This window comes from Thunnus maccoyii, chromosome 1 (assembly GCF_910596095.1).
Source record: "Thunnus maccoyii chromosome 1, fThuMac1.1, whole genome shotgun sequence".
Taxonomy (NCBI): domain Eukaryota; kingdom Metazoa; phylum Chordata; class Actinopteri; order Scombriformes; family Scombridae; genus Thunnus; species Thunnus maccoyii.
This window is the reverse complement of record NC_056533.1, coordinates 23307565-23330917: the sequence shown is the minus strand read 5'-3', so window position 1 is coordinate 23330917 and position 23353 is coordinate 23307565. Positions and strand designations below refer to the sequence as shown.

Here is a 23353-nt window from a genome sequence, read left to right as displayed (position 1 = left end):
AACTAACAATAGACTCTTGTCTAAACATTGCTTTATACTGTGTGTTGATAATAATTAGGGCACTTTGAAATACCTCCACACACTAATTTATATACCTGATTCCACTTAGATTAAATGATCATTTGTATAAACGAATTTCAGAAAGGATATTGATTTCCTGTGGGCATCTGCTAGATAAATTAGTACCCAAACTACTGAAAGTCAGAAGAGAACAAGAGAATCTTTATTACATTTTCCGCTCAGCACCTTTAGTAAACTGTGATTCAGCAGGAGGAGGCTCTCTGAGGAGAAGACAATAACATTGAGTCACCTTGCTGCATTGTGAGCCTCTGGCAGGCGAGAGGCAGGAATCAGCGGTGCATCAGCAGCAGCAGAGACCGTACTGCAGAGCTGCACTCAACTGCGCATCCATGTGTGTATTTCTGTGTGTAAATTAGTATGTACAAGTGGGTGTGTATGTAATGGGGATGATGATAAATCATGGCAAGGTCAAATAACAGCAATTGGATGAAGAAGGGATATCAGATGATTACACTGCAGTATACATGATGTTCCAGCTACCCAAGTTAATTGCACGGTTAATGACACAGTTTTTAAATTATTGGCTGTGTTAATGATGAATCCAGGCTGTATATTTATGTCTGTTGCAGATCTCTGCCAATTTCTGCTTGACCTTACACGCAGAGCATTTCTGTCTGAACAGAACAAATTCCGTCTGTAAGTGTGCAGCTATTTTCTTCTTCAAGTCCACTGAAATGGCGTGGTGCAGTTCTCATACTGTGGAAGATAAAAGTCTGTGAAAATCTGCTTCCAAAAGACATTCCCTCACATGGTCCTTTGATTACAATGATGGAAAGCAATGCCCAACACACTGACCAAAAATCTCCCTCAGATTTGAGACCAAAGGATGAGATCTGGCGATTGTGAAGGCCATAACATATGATTCATATTATACTAATTTTCATTGAACCATTCAATTTGTGCATGTATGGAAGTATCTGCATTTCTTATGTTGTGTTTCTCCACTAATTTTGGTTTTCAAGTTAATTTGTCACATCTCTGCAGATCTCATTAACTAAATAATTAATTTCTTGTTATTAATTCTTTGTGAACTACACAAAGGGTTAGAAACATATGTAAGCCTTGAATTCTTTGACTTTTTGCCAAGCAGATAAGACTTTATGGTTTACAATGATTTGGTTTCTGCACAGCAGCTGCATTATAACGGTTTTTAGAGGGAATGTTTTATGTCCGATAACCTTTGAAGAACAATGCCTTAAACCACTGGAGAATGTTACAACAAAGCCTCCCCAAAAGGGAATCACAGATCAAATATTTATAATGTTGACAGATGTTTGTTGCTTCCTGCTCACTGGGGTGCATGCACCCCATAGTATTTTCCCTCCACAGAGGACACATAATCTATACGCCACAAGGTACACAAGAGGCTGGTGAGGTATTTCTGCATGTCTTTTTATGTTTGTTTGACAAGTTTATTGGCAAACCATTTTCTCTTCCCTAGTTAAAGCCCCACATCCTGCACGGGAAGGGCACTTTTAGTGATGATGCATTTGTAAAAGAACATGTCATTATGTTGTGAAACCTTTGACTCCCGGTGCCCAATGCTCAGCGAAAATAACTCCTGTGCCAACACTACTGTGACTTTGAACATCGCCTGCCCTCACACAACTCAAGTGAAATTTATGGGCAGCTTTGGTAAATTGGGCAGGTCTGTTTGATGCAGTGTAAGCATTATTGTAATGTGTCATGGTCAGGAAGGCTCTCTGTCCTCAAAGCCTGACTGCAGTGAAGGTGATGTGAGACTGGTAAACTTCATCTAAAGCTTCCAGTATTATTCATTCACACATGCAGGCAAGCTGTGCTCCATGCACACATGCACACATACTGTACAAGCTATTACTCTAGCTATTACTATGCAGTTGAAATTGTTACTGTATGACAAAGGGCCCCACTTTTGGGGGATGCTTACCCCATACCCCATAATATTTTTCTGAAAGTCTCTTTCCATCCTTCTACCTCTGGCTCTGAACAGCGGTTGTGCGTTTTTCCATTCTTATCCATTTTTGAGTAATTTTTTAAGAAAACATGCCCAAATTCTCTGATTTCAGCTTCTCAAATGTGAATATTTTCTGGTTTATTTAGTCCTCTATGATAGTAAACTAAATATTTTTCAGTTGTGGACTGTTGGCTGGGACAAAACAAGACATTTGAGGACATTTTGGGCTCTGGGAAACAGTGATCGACCTTTCCAACTGTTTTCTGACATTTTATAGACCAAAAAACTAATCGATTAATTGAGAAAATAATCATCAGATTAATTGACAATGAACACAATCATTGGTTGCAGCCCCAAACTAGAGTAAACATAGACAGGACTGTGGGTATTTCTATCATTCTTTAGTTGAAGGGATGATACAAATTATACATCATCACAGGACAATATATTGTATGTTCCTGAATCCAATATTCAGAAAAAGATTGTTGGAAGGTTAGTGCAAAGGCAAGATATCTGAATCAATACATAACTTTAAATACTGTGTTTCAAGAAGATTACATGAATAGAAGAGAGTATATTGCAATGTTTATTACTACTGACTACTGACTTAAAGAAGACCTACAGACTCACATTGTTTGGCATCATGACTCACACACGGACAAAGTTGATTAACTCACTTCCAGTTGAAGGTGGTGTCATCTGGGTTAAAATGTAGACAGTCCTCATCACTCAAATCTCACCAAGTTGGCCCTGAGCCTGTGAATGTTTTGTGTTCTCTGACTTTATCTTTGTGACTGATTTTCTTCTTTTCCCTCAGCAATAGTTCCTTGTCTGTTGGTTTAGTTTTATTTAGGTGGTGCTGCACACAAACATGCTCAACTCAAGGGCTGAATTACACTAGACCTACTTCTTATCTCCTCATATATGTTTTCAGGGTTTCTCATAACCCTATGATGAAACATTTCTTAAAGGATACTTGGTTCCTTATTTAATCAGTCTTTAATTTCTCTTTCTCAAATACACTCACATTTCTGCATACTGTAGTAGCTTTACAGGAGGTACTCAAGTAGGTAATCCTTTAATATTCTTTAAAGCAGTGGTTTTCAAAGTTGGATCCTTGAGGGGGTTCCAGGGGCCCCCAGCAAAAAAGGAGAATAATTTATTTTCACTATAATTCCATCCATAAGTAACATAATGACAGAATGTATGACTACTTTGGTCATTGTTTTCATACACTTTCTGTAATAAAACATCTAAAAGCAAAAATCTTATCCGATGCGGGAGCCTGGGACAAAATCGTATCTAATTTGTGTCAGTTTAGGGGGTCATTGACGTGAAAAAGTTTGAGAACTACTGCAATAAAGAACTTACAGTTCTTTGCTTTCAGCTGTGACTTCTTCTAAAATTAGTTTTAGGATTGGCCCAGATGTTTTCTTAAAGCCATACTTTTATTGTGTTATGTGCCAAAATCCATTGCCCTGAAAAGTCCCAGTCATATTAAACCAGTGCAGTTCTACTACACCCTAGGGGCTACTCCCTACTTTTCTCCGCAGTGGACTTCATTTATTATTCCATTGTTTTGTTGCGGTCTGAGCTTTGCTTTACTCGTCCACCAGACTGCTACTTCTGGGAACAGGTTATCCGCTTCTCGTCAGCTCAAATTTCAACGAAAAAACACTGAGGGAGTGTGTTGACGAGTTCGGTATTCTTCCCCTTTAAAAAACTATGCAGCCCTAGCGGTGGTATTATATCTGGACTCCCTGGAAAAGTCTGCGGAGAGGAAGAGGGGGGGACAAGCCGGAGCCGGAGACGAGAGATCATGGCGGCACCTCTCGGACGGGACACCCTACCTGACCACTGGTCGTACGGAGTTTGTAGAGATGGCCGGGTCTTTTTTATTAAGTGAGCTGGTTTAACTATTCAACGTTGGTTACTTAGTGAGATATTAACGCATTGTGAAGGTTTTTTTGGTTGTTTTTTTAATTATCGTTCAGTAACAGGTGTCTTTCTTACAGTGATAAAACTCAGAGCACTACTTGGCTACATCCGCGCACTGGTGAACCTGTTAACTCGGGACATATGATACGATCAGGTACGCGTCAAACTATCTGATTTTCAGGATATCAAGGGGCATTTTTTGCTGCAGTGTGGTTTTCCTGTGGCGGGTCGTTCAATATGTTTTTTTTTTTTTTTTTGTCCCGTGTTATAGATTTGCCAAGAGGATGGGAAGAGGGCTTCACGGACGAGGGAGCCAGCTACTTCATCAAGTAAGTGGCTCATGTGCATTGTTGCATCGTCTGGCTGTGTAAAATTTGATTAGCTGCTTGTTTTGCCTTGAGGTGGTTTGCGTAAAATGATTTCCTGCTCCTTTCACGTCCTTTCTGTCTCTGTGCCGTTGTGACATGTTTGGTTACATGTTAAAGCTGCCATCAAACACTCAAACTAGATTAAAAAGACAATATTTTGTCTTGAAAACAGTATGTACACGAGCTGACAGATGATACACAAACGCACCATATGGATTAACACACAGGGGTCCCACTGGATAGGTGAAACCAATTATCTCGGCCTGCATTGTAAATGGAAAGTGGCAGTGCCTAGCAGGACAGGAAGAAGGTTATTAAAATTCTCCTCACATCCTCCATGCAGGACCTCCACTCTCTCCATTAGATAGGTGTACAGCCATGTGTGTATGTGTGTGTGTGTGGTAGGGAGAGCGAGAGAGAGAGAGAGACTGTAAAGGTTGCAGGAGAGGGGTGTGACCATGTGGTGACAGAGATGTATGGCATGATTGCATTATTGAAGCCGAGAGGACAGATTTTTCCAAAGTCACAGGCTGCAGTGTGAAGTTTTTCTGTCAGATTTCCACATGTCCGTCCTAGATTTCGATCGTAGGATTCAGGTTGGAAATTGGTGAAAGGCAGGCACCACATCATCAGTACCACGCTGACACATCCGTTATGTTTATCTAGATGCTATGTTGAGGATTAGGTGTAATATATTTGCATTTGCATCTGAAATGATTTATACCACAACATGGATTCTGGTCTGCGGATTTTAGTTTATATCGGACGAGTCCTGTTGGACAAACCAGGACACAAGAGAAACCAGCAAATCATGCTGAAGCCAATCAGATTAAGCCAGTGTAACAATGACAAACAGAAAGCTTACTGTAAAACAAACTGAAGACATCATTTCTTCATTGGAACTGCATCATTGTGAATTACAGTGACCCCTCCCACGGTAGCTTGTTTAAGGTTTTGTTGTCCCACTACCCGTTGTCCCGTAATGGCCCCTTTAGTTTGCCCCATTTGTCCCAGACAGAAGGCCTGTATGGAAGGTTTTATATCCCTGTAGCTGCAGTCTTTCGGAGGTCGATGTTTATTAATAAGAGGTCTTTGGTTTCTCTGCTTCATGCAAAAACATTTTCCGTACAAATTTTTTCATTTTGGCTCAGAGATCTGTATGACACAGTGTAATGAAAGAGATAACAAAAGAGGTACTTTATGAAAAGAAAAAGGGATTTACATGCATTCAATAGCCACTTTGAAGGAGAGACTGGGATCAGAAGATGTTGTGGGCTTTAAAATGGCACATAAACTAACAAATTTGTTGTCGCTGACACATTTATTGTGTGTTGAATAAAAGTGGTCATTGTGTTTCCTGTGCTCACTCAGTTTTTTTAGCTTGTGCTCTGGAAGAAGGCTGAACAATACAACAGTGAAGTTGCGTGATATATGGTAGCCTAAATGTCAAGGCTGTAAAATTAGTCGACTACTTGTTGCCCAGTTGGCGCGGTGGAAGGATCCTGTTTTGATCCTGCTTCGCTTTTACTTCTTTGTTTTCGAGAGCGATTTCTTGGAGTCAAACATCGGACAGGAACATATTAAGATCGTCGTTCTCTTTAACTTAACAGTTTATCTTGAGCACAGTTGACACCTTTCTTTGTGCTCTTGGTGCGTGAAAGAAAATCAAAATCATTGTGTGCACCCCAGTATAGGTATTAATAGGTCTGAATGATGACAATGACAAAATCTGTCACTGCATGATGATGCTTGATGTACTGTATATATTTGTTCTTAGAAAATTAAGAATTTTGGTCTCTTAAAACACAACAAAAACATGAATCTGAGTTTTCATCATGTGACTTTGACAAGGTCAACATTTGACAGAAAATTGATATATATTATTAAGATAATACTGTTTCTCCATATCAGCCAACAAGTACAAATGTATATAAAGATAGCTACAAAACTAAAAACTTCAAAAAATAAAACATAAGACTGATTTGATATAACAAATTGATTGGTCTTTGTTTAATCCGTGAAACATTCCCATATTGCTGTTAATTGCTCTCATGGATAATTACTTTGAGAAACAGCTAATTGGTGTACAGCTTGTGATGAGTGTGACCTTTTCATTGCGACTCATTGTATTATTCTCTGGTGATGGAGTACTGTCATTTTCTCATTGTGGAGGAGTTTATCTCTGGTGGTTTATTTGATTTATTTTAGACCCAGATGATGCCAGGTTTCTGTATTTGTCCCGCGTGTCTACAGGGTAATTATAGGGAGTGTCAGTTGTTGAAGCTTACCTTGCTTTGAACTCCAGCACTCAGCTTATTAAGCTGTAAGAGTGAATTTCTGTTATATTTATTACTACTTTGTTCTTACAAATATGAGTAGATTTGACAGATTAATGATTAAAAACAGCCTACTATCCAGGAATATCTTAATAGCTTTGGTGCAAGATATGCCTCGGTTATTAATGTTTGCTGGCAATGCTCAAACACTGAAGACAGTGGAGATGGCTCCAGCTCAGGGGGATTATTCCTTAAAATCACATTAAAAAATTGGGACAGGTATGGATGACTTGGACTGGGGCCCTATTTCAGACCGATAAAACATCACAATTATTAGTTTATAGCTTATAATAACCAGCTACAACTCATACTAAAGGGACAACCCCTATGAGCACTGACTTTAGGTGAGTTTATTTTTCTGCTCCAGGGTGCGAATTATGTTTCTTTTTATTTAATGAAATTTCATCTCATACATACACATCATTTTCACTCAAACATCAGACTTTCTGAGAAACGTCGCTTGACATGGAATCAAATCTTCTAGCACAAAGCAAATAGGGTCTTTGATATAAACCGGTGTCCATCCCACTCCATCTTTCACCACTCAGCCATCCAGGAAGCGCACAGCTACAAACTCAAGCAGGACTGAAATCGACATGGTGCTGCTGTGACAACGGTTGGTAGATTTGGTTGTGTGTTGTTTGTGAATTTAGCCGAGGTGGAGTACAAAGGAAGGATTGTTCAGACACTGCTGCTGTGGCATTTATTTACACCTCACTGTAGGCCAGCCTGTGGCATGCAGATCTGATCTATGGTTAATTGGGTGCAGTGCTTTATGTTGGATGCATGAACATTGTGAGTTTAATTGTGTTTCAGGGCCTCATCTCAGGCTAAGACGGATTTATCATTTAAAGTATGTAGCTTTTTATGTAACACATTTTAGTTTAGTTTTAGTTCAACTTAGTTACAGAACTTTTGATACATTGATAAATCAATATATTGAATTGAGTAGTTTGATGGAGAAGATTGCCAAAACTAATGGCTGAGGTCTGCTTTCATCCGTGGCAACAGATTGAAATAGAGTATCTTTGTCATACTTCTGGCAAGTCTCCAAGGAAGTGACCCAGTTTGAAATTCAGCCTCCAAAATGATTCAGTTCAGTTCCTGAAGATGATACTTTATGTTACAGATGACACAAGTCTGTGTGTTGAGGTTTGTCAAATATGTGTATATCACTGCAAATAAGCCAGTGGAAAGCAAAAACAAGGCCAAAATGTCTGATAGTGAGATAACTTATTATAAATACAATACATGTATGATACAACTAAGTTAAAGGGGAACTGTGTGAAATCCGATAAGTTTGGCGTCAGTTGGGGCTGAAGACTACAAGTTTTAAAATCTAAAAAATCTGGGGTTGTGGAGGGTACCAGACCTCTGTAGCCCTCTCCTCATCTCTGCTTGAGGCTAGTGGCTAAAAACTAAATTAGCCGCTACTAGCATAACACACACACTCAGAACTCTGGCTGAACTGTCGGTGGTTGAGTTGCATTAGGTGGCACATGGCGACAAGGTAGAGGAATGCGTGGAATTAAAAAAACAATGGGCGTCATTCACTAATATGTACGTAGAAATGTTATTACTTTGCGCACAAAACAAGAGCGCATGCAAAATTACCGTCAAATTCATGACGTGCACACCGACCAATTTTGTTTATACTACCGTGCATATGTTTGTGAATCAGAGTCATTCTAAATCGACAGACGCATGCCCGCTATTGGTAATTAGCATACTACCACGCTCCCATTTCTATATATAAGGAAAGCTCTGTTTGAGCGATGCAGCAGAGGAGAGAGTTGTCACTCACTGCAAAGAGGACTGTGATGGTAAAACTGTAGAAAAACTTTACTGCTGGTGGAATGCAAATGATAGTTTCAGACGTAGAAGTCACAAAAGCCAGATTTGGCAATAAGCATGTCATTGGCACAACCATTTGGAGCCCGATTGTGAATCCTGTATACAGCCTGCATACCTGTTGCTCCACGACCAGGCAGTATGTCCATAACAAAATAAAAAGTTGGTAAATGTGTACATCTGTGGAACTGATCTAAATAAATCCCTACTGCTATGCCAGGTGTGCATCATGTTTCGTCTCTGTCCATAACAGGCTGTGATGTAGTGAAAGCAGAGCACCATTGTCATCTAAAAGTGGGAACAGGACAAATTTGATATATTGCTAATTTCATTACATTTATGATGATGATTTATGGATTACAAAGTCTTAGCTATTAATATTATAATGAGTATATAAGTTGTGTATTATCAGCAATTTCACACTTTTAAATGTTGTATATTTAGTTTCAATCATTTTTTAAATAATTGTGGTTCTAATATACTGTTTACATTGAATAAATATTGACTACATCATTTTTTAAGACTGTGGAACCTTTATGATTTGTGCATAGGCATGGTCTAAGGCAGTGTGCACGCACTGTTTTTGAATGAGGCCCAATATCGCTAGTTCTGCTGCATTTTTGATCTTTTTTTCTTCTGTCAATTGAGTCCAACAATGTTATAGGACTGCAATAGTTGTAAACAAAACAAAAATACAATTATCTTGTATTGTTGGAGAGAAAGCATGTTATTCAGTCAGCCCTTTACCTAAACAGCTTTATACCTCTCCAGAAGCAAAGTTAAAAACAGTCAGGTCCCTCAATGGACACTTCCACAAACTGTTACACTTTTGTACAAACAAGTATGGTCATAGGATGACTTACAGAGACCTAATGGACAGTCAATAACTTCAGACAAGGATATCCTTCAAATTTAGCTCATCTAGGTACCTCATGATCCACATAGTTTCTAAGACAATAGGCTTAAGGCAAAGACATCTCTAGCTAACCCCAGGTTTCAGCAAACAACCCTCAGATAGAAACAAGTTCAAGAGTTCAACAAGCTTAGTGTAGTATTTCTTATACCACAGTGTCACAGTGACATTGCATTGCATTGCATTGCATTATATCACATTGAATTGAGAACCAACATTGACCCCTTAGTTTGAAAACAACATTTGTAACATATATAATATATACAAGAAATACATTAATTAATTAATCTCATATTTATAGATCCTCATAAGTTGTATTAATTCCCAAGTAAAAGCTGGGAAAACTTCAGTTCAGTCAGGTGTACTCTCCACCACATCATTGGCTCTCACTGAGCATTGGAAATGTGCAATTCTATAGCTCCCTGAGGAGAAAAATGACCCCACTAAGGTACAATGGTGTCCTGTTGAGGACACAGTTCACATTGTTGAATGGGCTTACAATGCTGTGAGACAGGAGGATATCCACACTAAAAGCTCGCATAGATTTCACACCAAAAACTAGAAGACTTCCTCTGCTTGTGTCTAAATCTCATTCACTTGTCAGATGTTACAACACTATCACTACTTTATTGTTCTCTGAGATTTTTCAAAAGTGTTTATCTTCCCCCTCTCTCCCGCTGCTTGTTATGTTTTTAGGTTGTGTTGGCATTTTTTAACTAGCTGACTGTTTTGATCAGGATAGTGTGAATTAATTGGCCATGAGATGTTTTGGGAGTTTTGAGGCAGGGCATTTTAATAGCGAATAAAAAAGAAGTTTAGTATCCCTACCGGCCCTTATCTTAAGGCTGTCTTAATGAAGCTTTCTTTTTCTGCAAACAGAGCAAATCTGTGTCTTAGTAACTGCTGAGTTCAAAACATCAGAGCCAAAAAGGATAGTGCCACAAACGAGCCCTAAGATCCTTCAAATGACCTTTTCCCTTCCACATTTTAGATTCTTTTAACATGAAACAGATTTATGTGCAACTGTAGGTTCTTTGTGCTGTCAAATAAATACATGTCAGAATTCCTTAAACATTATATCATAGACCAAGAAGTATTTAACTTGAGCTTGAGCTTCAATGTCGGATGTTCATATTAAACGTGGCCAAAGTGTCAAATCATGAGGTAAACATATGGAGAAGTAAATCCCTATGAGCAAAAAGCCATGACTCGAGTCAAGCTGGCACGCTGTGAGTTATGTGTTTTTCCATTTCACAGCACGACAAAGTAAAATAAGCTGTTTACCTGTTGGAGGTGTGCTGGTCGTCTGCAGCTCTTCATCAAACATCATCATCACTGAACAAATAGCTCCAAATATCTCCATATATTATTGTGTCAACCGGTTTTTAGCGCTGCTAAAGAAGCTCTGCTAATTTGGTGAGGAACACGTTTCATTTCCTGTAAATTCTTCACAATAAAGGTCTCAAATTATTTAGTCATTTAAAAGTTTTATATTTAAAAGCTAATATGAAGCAGTAAAGCAGGAAATGTTGCATCATCAGCAGTAACTTAACACAACTCTAATATGACTGCCCCTTGGCAGGCCTCTGGAAAACTGGCCAATCGGAACAGAGTGGGTTCATTGGGAGGGGGGCCTTAAAGAGACAGGAGCTAAGACTGCCTGTTAGAGACAGAGGCTGAACTGAGAGGCTGCATAAAGGGCCATTTATAAGATAAATGAGGAGTTTTTTGAACTGTGAATCATGCAAAGCTAATCTAGTGGAGTCCCAGAATGAAAATATAGAGCTAGGTCCACTTTAAGAAATGCACTCGGAATGTGACTTCAAACTTGAAGCGAATGTCTTGAAGCTAATCAACATAATTCACTGACGTAAGTCTAAAATTCCATTGGGTTTTGCAGATGAAACTGACTATTAGATTTGCTAAGTAAATTTATGTTTCCACAAAGAACCGTGGATGTGAAGGGACTTTATTTAGAAATCTTTGTCAAGTGTCATGGGAAGTAACGGAGAAAGATTGAAAATGCATGACTAAATACCAGTCAGATCAGAATCAGCTTTCCCCACCCCATGCAGCAGACAGGAGAAGCATCGGTGCAAATGCTTTTCTTTCAGCAAAGCTGAGGTTGGCAGAAACAGTGAGGCAGCTGTTCATCTTCACTGATAGAGAAATTGATGTCTATCAATCTTTATGCTATCCGTAAGAGTGCCCACATAGAAACTGTGGGGATGTTACAGACAAGAGGAAGAGGGTATGGATTAAATTCTGTATGTCATTAGGTTCATCAAATGTGAATCTCCTCACAGATGTTTCACTTAATAAGATCCCGTAACACCATCAGCTTCCCTGCAGTATGTGTGCTGTAGTGAGCAAATATTAATAACATATTTATATACAGTGCAGGTGCACAGGTCTGCCTTCATGCGTAGGATAATACAGAAACAAACCTTTCTTCTTCAATTCACTCTGTCTTACACTTTCTCAGTGTATTTGTTTATTATGAGAAACTGCTTTAGCAGACTGTGTTGCATTTGCCTCATAATTGCCTTGTCCACAGTTGTGCTTGTTGACTGCCTCTATAGGGCTCCACAAAGTACTACAGGCAACATATTTCATAAAGCTGTGTCTTCGGACTGTGATCACTTCCAGTGTAGTTTATGCACTTAATTGCAGGGTAACTCAAGATCCACTTATAGTACTCTACAGTGTCACACAGCTAAAATGTTGACATCAAGGCGCCAAAGGAACCACAGCTATTTTTTAAAGCATTACGAGGGTAAATAATTATCTTAAACCTTACTTTTTAACAGGAACTTTCTAAGTTGATACATCCTGTCATTACTGAATATTTTCTTTGGATGTAAAATTGGCATAATGCTATCTTTGTACACTTTGAAGAGCTGTTGCTGTTGTTGATTTCCTGTTTTTTGTCTGACAGGTTTCTGTTTACAGCAGCATAAGCATGTTAACATTCAAATTAGCAACCTAAATGCATTATGATTTGACTTGATTTTGAATATTTTCTTATGTGAGCAGAGACACAAACTTGAGAGGGTTACATCACCTACCAAACTGTACAACTGATGCACTTCAGCACAATTAACTATGAGGAATCTTATTAATTATTTATTTGTACATATTTGTCATATATCATATGTCATAAGACATATGATATGTGCACTCAAAAAAGCAAAATATATAACTGTTATGCCAACTGTGTCACATGTAATGATCATTTCCCCTTGGCTTCATTTAGATTCATTTGGTTACTTAATGACATTTTCTTCCTAGTTCATAATACAATAAATGATATTGTGTGACACATAAATATAAGTGATTTACATATGTAACATTTGTGGGTGTGTATTTTGAATTAAGTTAATTCCAGGACATTCCTCAATATCAGATTATTTTCCTTGTTTTTTTTCAGGATTTCATATCAGTATATTGTTTGGACATTGTATTTATCATTTGGCTCAAATATATATCAATTCTGCAGACTCTTCTTTTCTGTTTTATCTTGTGTGTAAACACAGTTCATTCACTCCTTTTCTCTCCCTTCCCTCAAGCTGTTTGTTGAGACGGTGACCTTCAGCTGAAAATAGATACTTTAAAATGGTCGTGTCATTCTTGACAAAATCCTGATGGGTCATATTGCTCTCGCTTTATCTCTGCAAAATAAAGAAATTTGATTTGGGGGCATCATTACTATGTCAGGGAACTAAAAACACTGCATTCCTTTACCATGTTGCAAGAAATAAATGTTGAATATGTCTTCTGGTTGGAGAATGAATATATTCAACATTTTTATTAGTATTTGCGTTGTTCTGTGATTGATGTATCATCATCATGCATTTTATTTGCTGATGAAATTAGCAGATGATCAGATATGGTCCTTGGTTGTTGTTTTTACAGCATCGAAGTCTCAGTTTTTAACAAAACCTTAGCTTACACTTCCTCATTGTAATGCAACTCCCAGCTTGTTGCGCTTCTATTCCCACCATTGCACCATGAGTGCTGTGCAGGGAATGAAAAATACTGAATGAATAGGCAAAAGGCATTTCAGGGTCAAGACAATCGCAATATGTTGTAGTGCTTCTAACATCTTTTTTTTTTTCCAGATGAATGTGATGGTAGTAGTGATGCATGAGGATAGGCTTATCTCTTTCACTTTATCGCTCCCTGTCACACACACACACACCCAAAAATTACACATTGCTCTATAACAGACACATAAACTGGCCTTGAAGCAGGAATCATTAATCCTGTGAAGATGGTAATGGTGCACACGATAACACCGTCTTTAACAACAAGACCAGGGATGCTGAAATTGATATCAGGATTCATGGCCAAGGAACTGCAAAATGTATTGTTGGTGAGGTAGTCAGTCCTCTCTCACAGTTGTAGGGTGATTTATGTTGACCATTTGTCATCATCAGTAGATCCTTATATCATGTTTAAATCGTGTCCAGCTATTATGTTGGTGCATCTGTCTTCTTTCCTTGCTCATGAGGCGGCCTGAATCTTCACTTGAAGCAGGAAAGTTTTATAAACAGAGCCATCGTTGTCAATATCACATCCACAGTGACTGATTACGAGGCTTGTGATAGTTAAACAACACATGCCGTACAGCACTGACGGAGGCCTACAAATAGAGTTAGAGGTTAAAGCAGCGGACTGAATGAAGGGGATGAAAACAAAGAGTAGATTGAGAGTCTGGTACAGTGGGTGTCTGTGCTGCAGAGTAGAAAGGAAGCATTCCATCAGGCCTTGTTTTGACTTGCAATATTTAACCCAGGAACCTGCAATGAATGAATACATTAAGAGCTGTGGGATGATATACATTATCAAGAATGAGTCATTCCCTGTCCAGACAGTCGAGCAGGTTGACCAGTCAGAGCTGGAGCAGGAGTCAGAGCAGAAACAAGGCAGGGGAGATGCCAGAGCCGGGATGGGAACCTGCTGTTGTAGCTGCCTGCCCCTTGGCCGGGGGACTGACTCGGCTGATCATGAAATAGAGCTGGTTACTGAGCTGGAACCCTCCAGTTTGGAGAGCAAGGAGAGGCAGATTGAGAAAAGGTAATACTTCCTAACATGGGCTGGATAAAGTATTAACACTGTGAAATTCTGGTTGTGTATTTATGTTATAGAAATGTCAGTTTTTATACATGAATGTTACTATAATCTGAATATCTGTAATATGCTATGACAATGCACAGCAAATGTAAATAGAACTGGCATGCAAAAAAACAGCTGACCACAATTAAAATTTCTTATAAAGTAAAATACAACTTTTTTTTCTCTTTTGCCTAGTGTCATTTATCACTCTTGTCACTCTTGTAAAGTTAAGAATGATGCTCTGTACCTCAGTAGTTTCAGCTGCCTCTCTGGAGGAAAGAGAGAGTTTGTATACCCTCCCTCTGATTGACTTCAGATGACAGTTCTTTCTGCCGCATTCTGCCAGAGCCCGACTGTGACTTAAGCCACTGCAGAGAGAAGCAGGTCCCACACTGTTCTCATCTCACCAGACGGGTGAGGAGAGAAGTGATTAGTTAGCAGCCACAGAGGTGCAAGATGGATGTCGTATAAAACCAGAAAGTATTTTTTGCAGATTGTCTGAGAGCCAAGCTTTTTTTTTGTAAAGTGGTCATTGTTATTTTGTCCAACAGATTCCAGTGTTTGCTGTAAAAGTGATGAGCAACATGTAGGCAATTTAAATGTGCCAAGCTTACATCACCAGTGGTTATTATTAATAATAATAATAATAACTTTATTTGTATAGCACATTTCATGTAAAGATGGAGCCCAAAGTGCTTAACAAACCAAGATCAGATGATAATAAACAATAACAATATGTTTTATTATAGAACAGCAATAGCAATAAATGGGAGAAAAATGAACAAACAAACAAAAACAGTTCGATCACAATACAATAAAACATTAATGACACGAGTAAAGTTGACCCGAATTAAAAGCCAAATTAAAAAGATAGGTCTTTAATTTCCTTTTAAAAATTCCAAGGGAGTCTGCTGTTCTAAGATCCAAGGGGAGGCTGTTGCACAGTTTAAGGCCATAAAAACAGGAAGCAGCCTCTCCAGATTTCTTGTTGGACACTTTAGGGACTTTTAAAAGAATGGCAGTGGAAGATCTGAGAGATCATGTTGGGACATAAAATGAAATGCAGTCACTGATATATGAAGGTGCTAGATTATGTAAGGCTTTGTAGATAAGTAAAAGGTTTTTAAAATCAATTCTAAAAGATACAGGTAGCCAGTGTAGTGATGTGAGCAGAGGGGTAATACAATCTCTTTTTTTTTTTGTATTGGTCAAAATCCTGTCTGCAGTGTTCTGAATTAACTGTAATTTTCTTAAAGACTTTAGGGAGACCTTTAAAAAAAGAGTGGCAATAATCTAAGCGGCTTGTAATAAAAGCACGTATCAACATTTCAGAATCGTAAAATGGTTTAATTTTGGCTATGTTCCTCAGATGAAACAATGATGTTTTTGCGATATTGTTAAAATAGCTAATAAAGTAAGAACAGATAAGAATCAGAGATTAAGAACAGATTTTAAAATCCCTCCCAGCTCTGGAACATGTTTTAATTTGCTTGATCTGGCTAGAAAACACTGACTGTAGTCTCTGCCTTTCTGCTTTTGAACCTACATGTAGAATACAAAAGTTTATTCATCCAAATGTTGCTATCAGTGAGCCAGGTAAAAAGAGCTAATGACATTGATTTTCTAGGAGCATAGCAAATTTGCATTTAAATAAAAAGGGCTTAGGTTCAGTGAAGGTATGTGCATCTGGTAAAAGTTAGTGCATGCAATTTATTTTACTCAGTGCAACTGTGAAACTGCTACTAAGCAATTGCTGAAACTATTGCATACATGCTACCCATATAAAGCTGAAACTGAAACTTTTTCTATCTGACAAAAAAATTGTAACTCAAAGTCCACCTATTAACTTTTTCCGGAGCTTTCAATGGCATCTCATGGTCTCCAAAAGCTCGGGAAAAAGCTAGTAAGTGGACCTTGAGTTGAGATTTTTTGTGTAACTAGTTTCCATGTAACTAGAATGAACCATATGCTCAATTTATGGGGTTGTTGTAAGAAAGATATCTGTTATTTTAAGAAATCAGGTTAAACCTGCAATATTTACATGTCCGTCACATTGAAGCCTTTGCCAAACAATTTCACACGATGCTGATTAAACCTGTCACTGCCAGCTAAATCTCTCTGTATTTCACAGTATAAGGAATTTTTAAATTGAACACCACATTCCTACGCTGGCCATTAATCGTACAGCTTCTAGACTTTCCAAATGTTATCGGACCGAATGGGTCAAATTCTGATAGCGAAACAAGTCATTTCGTGAGGTTTGTGTAACGCTCAAAAACAAGTTATCCACCATTTTACAACTGCAGTAGGTTATGGCCAGTGGTGTGCTGGCCATGTGGCATACTAACAAATTCTGGTGGGCCAGTGGGCCATCAAAACATACATTTTTGGGCCGGTGGACCGTCACAACATATCTGTTTTTACCTGCCCCCTCTGTGTGCCTGTCATTCAGGGTGCACATGAGACCTGCATTCCTATGTCAGGCAATCACGGCCGAGCGCCCCCCTTTACTCTCGCTGCCAGAAGGGGGAGACAAAAGTCCCGCACTGCAGCTTTGAAGCAGGAAATCATAAAACATCCAAGAAAACTTGTTAAACACAACATGACCTTGAACCATGAACTTTGAACTGTGTCCTATTGTCTGGTGAGAGACGGAAATGGTGCCATGTTTGAAAATGAATTATATGTTTGGGATCAATACGCATTAAAATTCTCCTCCCTACTCCCAACTGTTACTCAATATTCCACCTTGATGACCTATACGAATTTGTCAGCAATAATCTGGCTTTGCGGTGTTTTATTCTATATATTCTTTAATGGTGTCATCTGAAGTCTGAATAATCTAACATTTCAATAAGCTTATGTTAAGCAGCAGATTGACTATAAGAGCTGTGAAAAAATGTTTCTCATTGTGGATTACTTGATTAAATATTGCTTTTCCCATTAATGGATTATCGAGTGTGAAAAAGATAAATGAAAAGGCGCTCCTGGCCAGTGCTAGCGAGAGCAGATCTGGTGGTTTGGGCAATTTCACTCACTGCAGCATTTATTGAACACATTGACCACGCGGCTGTGTGAGTTCCCGCAAACCAATCCAATTTAATTTGCTTAGTGCAGCAGAGATGCAAGCCTAATTCCTTTTTCATGATCCAGTGAATTCTCTCTTTATTCTTTTCTAAATATTCACGATCTGATCATTTCTGACCACTGTGATCAGTTGTCTCCTCCAGCCACTCTCTGGAGTTCGTTATGAGAAAAGCTTGAATTTGTTTTGTGCAGCAAATGATGTTGAACTGTAAGAAGTGTGATAATGTAGATTATCGACAAATTCACCTGTCAGTAAATCATTGACTGATAAAAGAGCATGTACAGTATGGTTTTGCTGTGTAATGCTGTTCTCTATGTAGCCACTAGATATTGCTGCTGAGTCTTTCTTTGTCCATTTGACAGTTTGATGCCATTTCATACTTCTTTGTTTTTTAATTTTTTATTTTTGTTTTTGCCACTGAAATCTTTCTTATTGTGTAGGATTGTGCTTACAGTGCTGAAATTGAATTATGTTTATTCAAAAAAAGGTAACTTTATAACTGAGTTTGAGTTATATGAATATTCTGTTTCTTGTATTTGACAAAAAAATCCTGTGTTCATGAGTTCTGTATTGAATAGATACTGACAGTATCTTCAGGCTGTCTGTCTGTCTGAGCAGTTTTAGTATATCAACATTACACCTGTGGTATATTTTTTGGTATCTGGTTTGCTAACACAACAGATCAGGAAGTATCATAGAAAGGATTAATTTTATTGAGACAGTGTTGTTATAGCCGGTAGCTTCATTCTGTTTTCCAACAGTCAGGATGATAAAAGTGGCAGGTCCGTTTGATGTATCGACCACCCTCATCCAGCCCTCTGCTCTTATCTATATGTCTGTCTGTGGATTATTGACCTGGCACTGCAGCACCCTGAGCCAGCTACTCAGCTGTAGTCTGTCCTCCATCCTCCATCCTCCATCCCTGTCTCCCTGGCTGACTGGGATGTGATCTGATAAAGAGGGCTCAGGGTGAGACGGAAGGCTCTGGTTGCAGTCAGAGACCAAGGTCAGCACTTTACGTTGACCGGACAACGCGTTGAAGTGATAACTGCTCACCTGTGGTAACCAAAAAGATTGGTGGCTCCAGAGTTTCTAAGCAAGTCAGACCCTTCCCCTTTCCTCCCCCTTCATTTTTTTACATAAGGACTGAACAATGGAGCGTTACCATTTTATTCTTCCCTGTGGAGGCTCACTAGAGCTATGTACTGCAAGTGCTGGCAGTGTTACTTGCAGTGATCGAGAGTAGAGAGAGAGGGCTGAAACAGCAGTTATATTCCTATCTGACACTGCTCTTTGTGCCCTCTCTAGCACACCTACCTGCATAGCACTGTGCACTGTGTTAAAACAAGAGAACAGCAAAGGACTCTACTTACTGTCCGTCTTCAAGCTTAGGACAGAATTGGATGTTTGAAGCTTTTGAATTGGATTTACTGCTTTCCACCTCTGATCATTTACTGGTGAGTAGCAATGTATCAACACGTATGACTACTCTGAGGTTATCAGATACATACAGGGAATACGCCTTTACAAGAAGAAGGCAGCCATTTAGTTTAATCTTTTAAAACGATTACAAATTAGATTTCTATTTGTTTAAATGCTGTTTCATTCATTATGTATATGGCCTTTTGTATGCATTCAAAGTAGGATATTTCAGTCCTTAACATTTTTATATATTAGTTTTTTTTTACTTCTAAATACTCAAAGCAGCTATAATCAATATTTTTATAACAACAATGTATCAAATTATAGTTTATTGTGAGAAGTGTCACCCGACTCAGCAGCTCCCCTCGGCTTTACGAAGCTTTATAGCAAGTTTCAGCTTATTGTTTAGCTCTCTGGCCCAAAAATGTACTGTTTTGGTTCACTCTCACCGCTCTCATTACGTTGTGATGTCACAAGCTCCAAAAACTTGACTGTACACCACGTGCTCAGTAACAAATGACAAACAGACACAGCAAGTGTCTAGCTGGTGAACATAGTGGAGCAGCTAGCAGCTATAGAGCCAGCTATTTCCCTCAGGAGTTGATAGAGACCAAACCAGAGCTAAAGGAGAGTAAATATTGGACTTACATTCACCAGGTGACAAGAAACTGAAATCCAAATGAATGATAATGTTGCTGCTTAACTGTTGGATGTATTTTTAAAAAAGCAAGCGTTTACTAACAAGTTCACTATAGTAACTTAAAAGGTGATGATACATCAGTGCTCTGTTCACAACTTGTGCCCTGAAGAGGCCAAAAAAAAAAAGATCAGTTATTACAACTCTACAAATAATATAAATATGAATTTCAACATACCATATGAATGTATACCTCTATCATAGAAATGTGATAAAAAAGAACATTTCTATATATCAGTCACATCCCATTGAGATTATTTGTTCAGTCCAGTTGTGGACATAGAGTACTGTGTATTGAAGGTCATGCTGTAGGCCGTGTGTGTTTTAGTGATGCCGTTTTCATGTGTTGATCATCTTTTTAGTATTGCACAACTGTCTCTGCCAGGTTAATTTACAGTACACTGTATACTGCAGACACTCTGAAACCGTTTTGCTTTCCAGCAGTTTAGTCATTCCCCAGTATATGGTTGTTTTACGTTTGAATGGCATGCGATGTTGCAGTTTTTCCCATAAATTAATTAACGGAGGTCTAATGCACGATGCAAATGACCATCGGTGCAGGTTAGAGCCAGAGATCTGTCAGACTGCCTTGTATCATCTCATCATGTTGAAGAGGTCTTTCCTTGCAGTGTGAGTGCCTTCTTCGACTCCTGGGGTATGCTAACGAGATGTGAAGGAGAGCATAGATCGATGAGAAAGAGCAGCAGAGGATGAAACTCAGGGGACGAGGACAACAGCAGCTGGATGCATTACCTGCAATTTGGTGCATGTGTGTGTGTGTGCAGGTACTGTCAGTTTAATGTGTGAGATGACTTTCCGAGTCCTCAGCTGGTGCAAAAAGCATTTTTCACATGTACCCCCCACTCTCTTTATTAGCTGATAGCAGGCATTTGTAGCATGGCATAGTCATCAGTCTCTGCAGCTGTTGGGTCACAGCCCAGTCTTGACTTCCATTTCTCTTCCCATGAATCACATCTTCCCAATTGGGACTCAATGCTAACTTGCTGATGTTTAGCAGCTACAATGTTTACCATCTTAATTTAGCATGTTAGTATACCAATATTTTCTAATTAGCACTAAAAACTAAATACAGCTGAGGCTGATGGGAAACTTATAAATATTGCATGTTTTGCAGGTTTTAAAAAATTGACCCGCTGATAGCATGAGATGAAAAGTTAAGATTTAAGTTAAAATTGTTGAGATATTTTGCTCAAAAGCAGAAATGTCAACCTCATTGTGACAATAAAGGAAAAGTAAAAGTTAGGAGATGATTAGGATAGGAGGACAGGATATTAGGAGAACCATGAACATCTGTTCAAAATGTTCTGCCAGTCCATCAATAATTAAATAAATCATTAAAAGTTCAATTACTGAACTAAGTGTCACTCAATGACAGTCAGGGGATCCCCATAGTCATTAGGACAAGAGGACAGGATATTAGGAGAACCATGAACATCTGTCCAAAATGTTCTGCCAATCCATCAATAATGAAATCAACCATCAAACGTTTCATTATTGAACTAGGTGTCACTCAGTGACAGTCAGGGGATCACCAAAATCATTTGGATTCATCTTCTGGGGACCATCAGTTTGGGGGAAGAAAATTTCATGACAGTCCCTCTAATAGTTGAGATATTTCAATCTGGACTGACTGACTGACTGATATTGCCATAAAGTGTCATGCCACTGGGGCAGCTAAAAAAAACTATCCTTGAAAGACAAATTTTAGTAAATATTAATAAAGTTTTAAAATTTGAAATTGACAGTTTATGTTCTGTAATTACACTCTTGGGTGCTTACGTTTTATCATCTTCAGTTGGTGCAAAACGGTATGAAAATATCTTACACGCTTAATGACTAAATAGTAGAATGAGAATATTAGCACAAAGCATATACTTATCTAATATTACATAAAGTGAAGTTGCAACACTTTCTCTCACCTTCCCATCGTCACTCCCTCATCTTTTTCTCTTTTTTTTCCTTACTCACTACAGTAATTACCTCACTCTTCCTTTCTCGCTGTGCATGCTGTGCATTGCCTGCATGACTGCAGAGAGAATGGAGCAGAGAGGGCGTCCAGTTCAGGGAAGTGCTCTGACGGCACAGCACTGCTGAGGAACGCATACATTAGAAGAAAGCAGAGGAGAGGTGAGGAGAGAAAGAGTACCACTACAGGGAGAGAAGAGAATATGATTATATGGGCTATGGCTAATGCTTTGTACCTGTGGTTTTACTTGGTGCTTTGGGGCTTCTTACATGATGTATTGGTGAGGTTGGCTGGCCTTAATAATACCCATCACAAGCCTAACGCTCTCGGAGACAGGAGACAGTCCACTGACTGCATGTATTTTTAGCTCCACCTCGGCAGCATAACACAGGAGAAGTGGGAAGGAGGATGTTTTGAATGAATCAACGCCACGGTGCTCAGCAGAGGACGTCAGCAACAGCGGTACTACCAGCTGAGAGGAGTACACACACACAGTCACCACTGAGAAGAGCACAGCGGAGCACAGCAAATCACAGACCTGCGGCTAACATGTTGGGCCAACCAGGACAGTCCTTACACTTCCCTTACAAGAGGCAGCAAGTGTATCGTGCGACTCACAGGTGTGTATCGCTGCCTCTTCCCAATACATATGTGGGATTGTATGGCTAGCTGAAGCATCTCTGCTCAAGCGTACCAGCAGCTGGAGGAGATAAAGTGCTTTGGATTGCATGCTGTTAAGTGTTTGTACAAAGTATAAGGGCAGAAGGGAGAATTTACATGCATGCTGAGAACTGTCTGTCATCTGTGTTTGTGGCAGAGAAGGCAGCTGGCTGTTTTGAAAAGGCAAAACAACCATTTGTAATGCCTTTGGGAAGTGCTCCTATCAGTGTGCGCTAATGAAGCAGCCTTTATAGGGATAGAAAGACAGAGGGACAAAGCGAGAGATGCTCACCGCAGTGCCTCATAATCACAGGTCACTGACCGCTGTGTTGATGTCAGCAGGATTGTGAGCTCTCAGGCTAATTATGATGCTCTTCTATAAACATGGTTAATACGGGGTCTCTATAGATTAGACTACAGTGGAGGTTTGATGCAGTCCCCCCCACCCCCGTTGGTTGTTTCACTGAGCAAGAGATATACTCGTCATAGGAATGTACTTGTTTACATGGGCTCGCTCCTCAATCCTAAACACAGATGCTAATAGGGCTCAGCCAACATATGCACATATATGCTGTATACAGACGTACACATACAGTGTCACATTTTCTGCATATTGCACTTTTCCATGCACTGGTGGACTATATAGTTCTCTTTTTGTTGAAATTGTATGTTTGCATAGTACAAGCTCACTATTGCCACAGTGCTATGTTAGCATAAGTGCATCAAGGTGAATTCTGGTATTCACCAGCTAAACTAAATTGTACAGTTTGCAGCTGCATGCTCTGCAATGCACTTTCCCATCTGCCCCAGGTATATGAACTTGCAAACTACCGTTTTTAAGCAGCTCTTCAGTCAAAGCTAACAATTTTAACTGGGCTAGAACATGAAAACCAGGACATACAGTCGATCCGACCATTAATCCATTCCTTGATCTATGCACAAGATATCAAGCTTATTA

At 39.1% G+C, this 23353-nt stretch overlaps 1 protein-coding gene across 12 annotated transcripts in view; it reads left to right on the top strand.

Moving 5' to 3' along the window:
• Positions 1–3491: 3491 nt before the first annotated feature.
• plekha7b (pleckstrin homology domain containing, family A member 7b) overlaps positions 3492–23353 on the top strand; it is an 81241-nt gene continuing 61379 nt past the window's right edge. For 5 of the 12 annotated variants that reach the window (XM_042406804.1, XM_042406769.1, XM_042406759.1 and 2 more), the window contains exons 1-3: positions 3493–3919; positions 4033–4109; positions 4227–4284. In XM_042406804.1, the coding sequence (XP_042262738.1) occupies positions 3837–3919; positions 4033–4109; positions 4227–4284 (218 nt within the window). In that variant the 5' untranslated portion in view covers positions 3493–3836. Of the gene's footprint in view, positions 3920–4032; positions 4110–4226; positions 4285–14296; positions 14503–18496; positions 18636–18937; positions 19087–20377; positions 20534–21742; positions 21897–22071; positions 22356–23353 lie in introns of those variants that run through there. The other 7 variants (XM_042406745.1, XM_042406694.1, XM_042406713.1 and 4 more) reach the window with 6 other exon arrangements.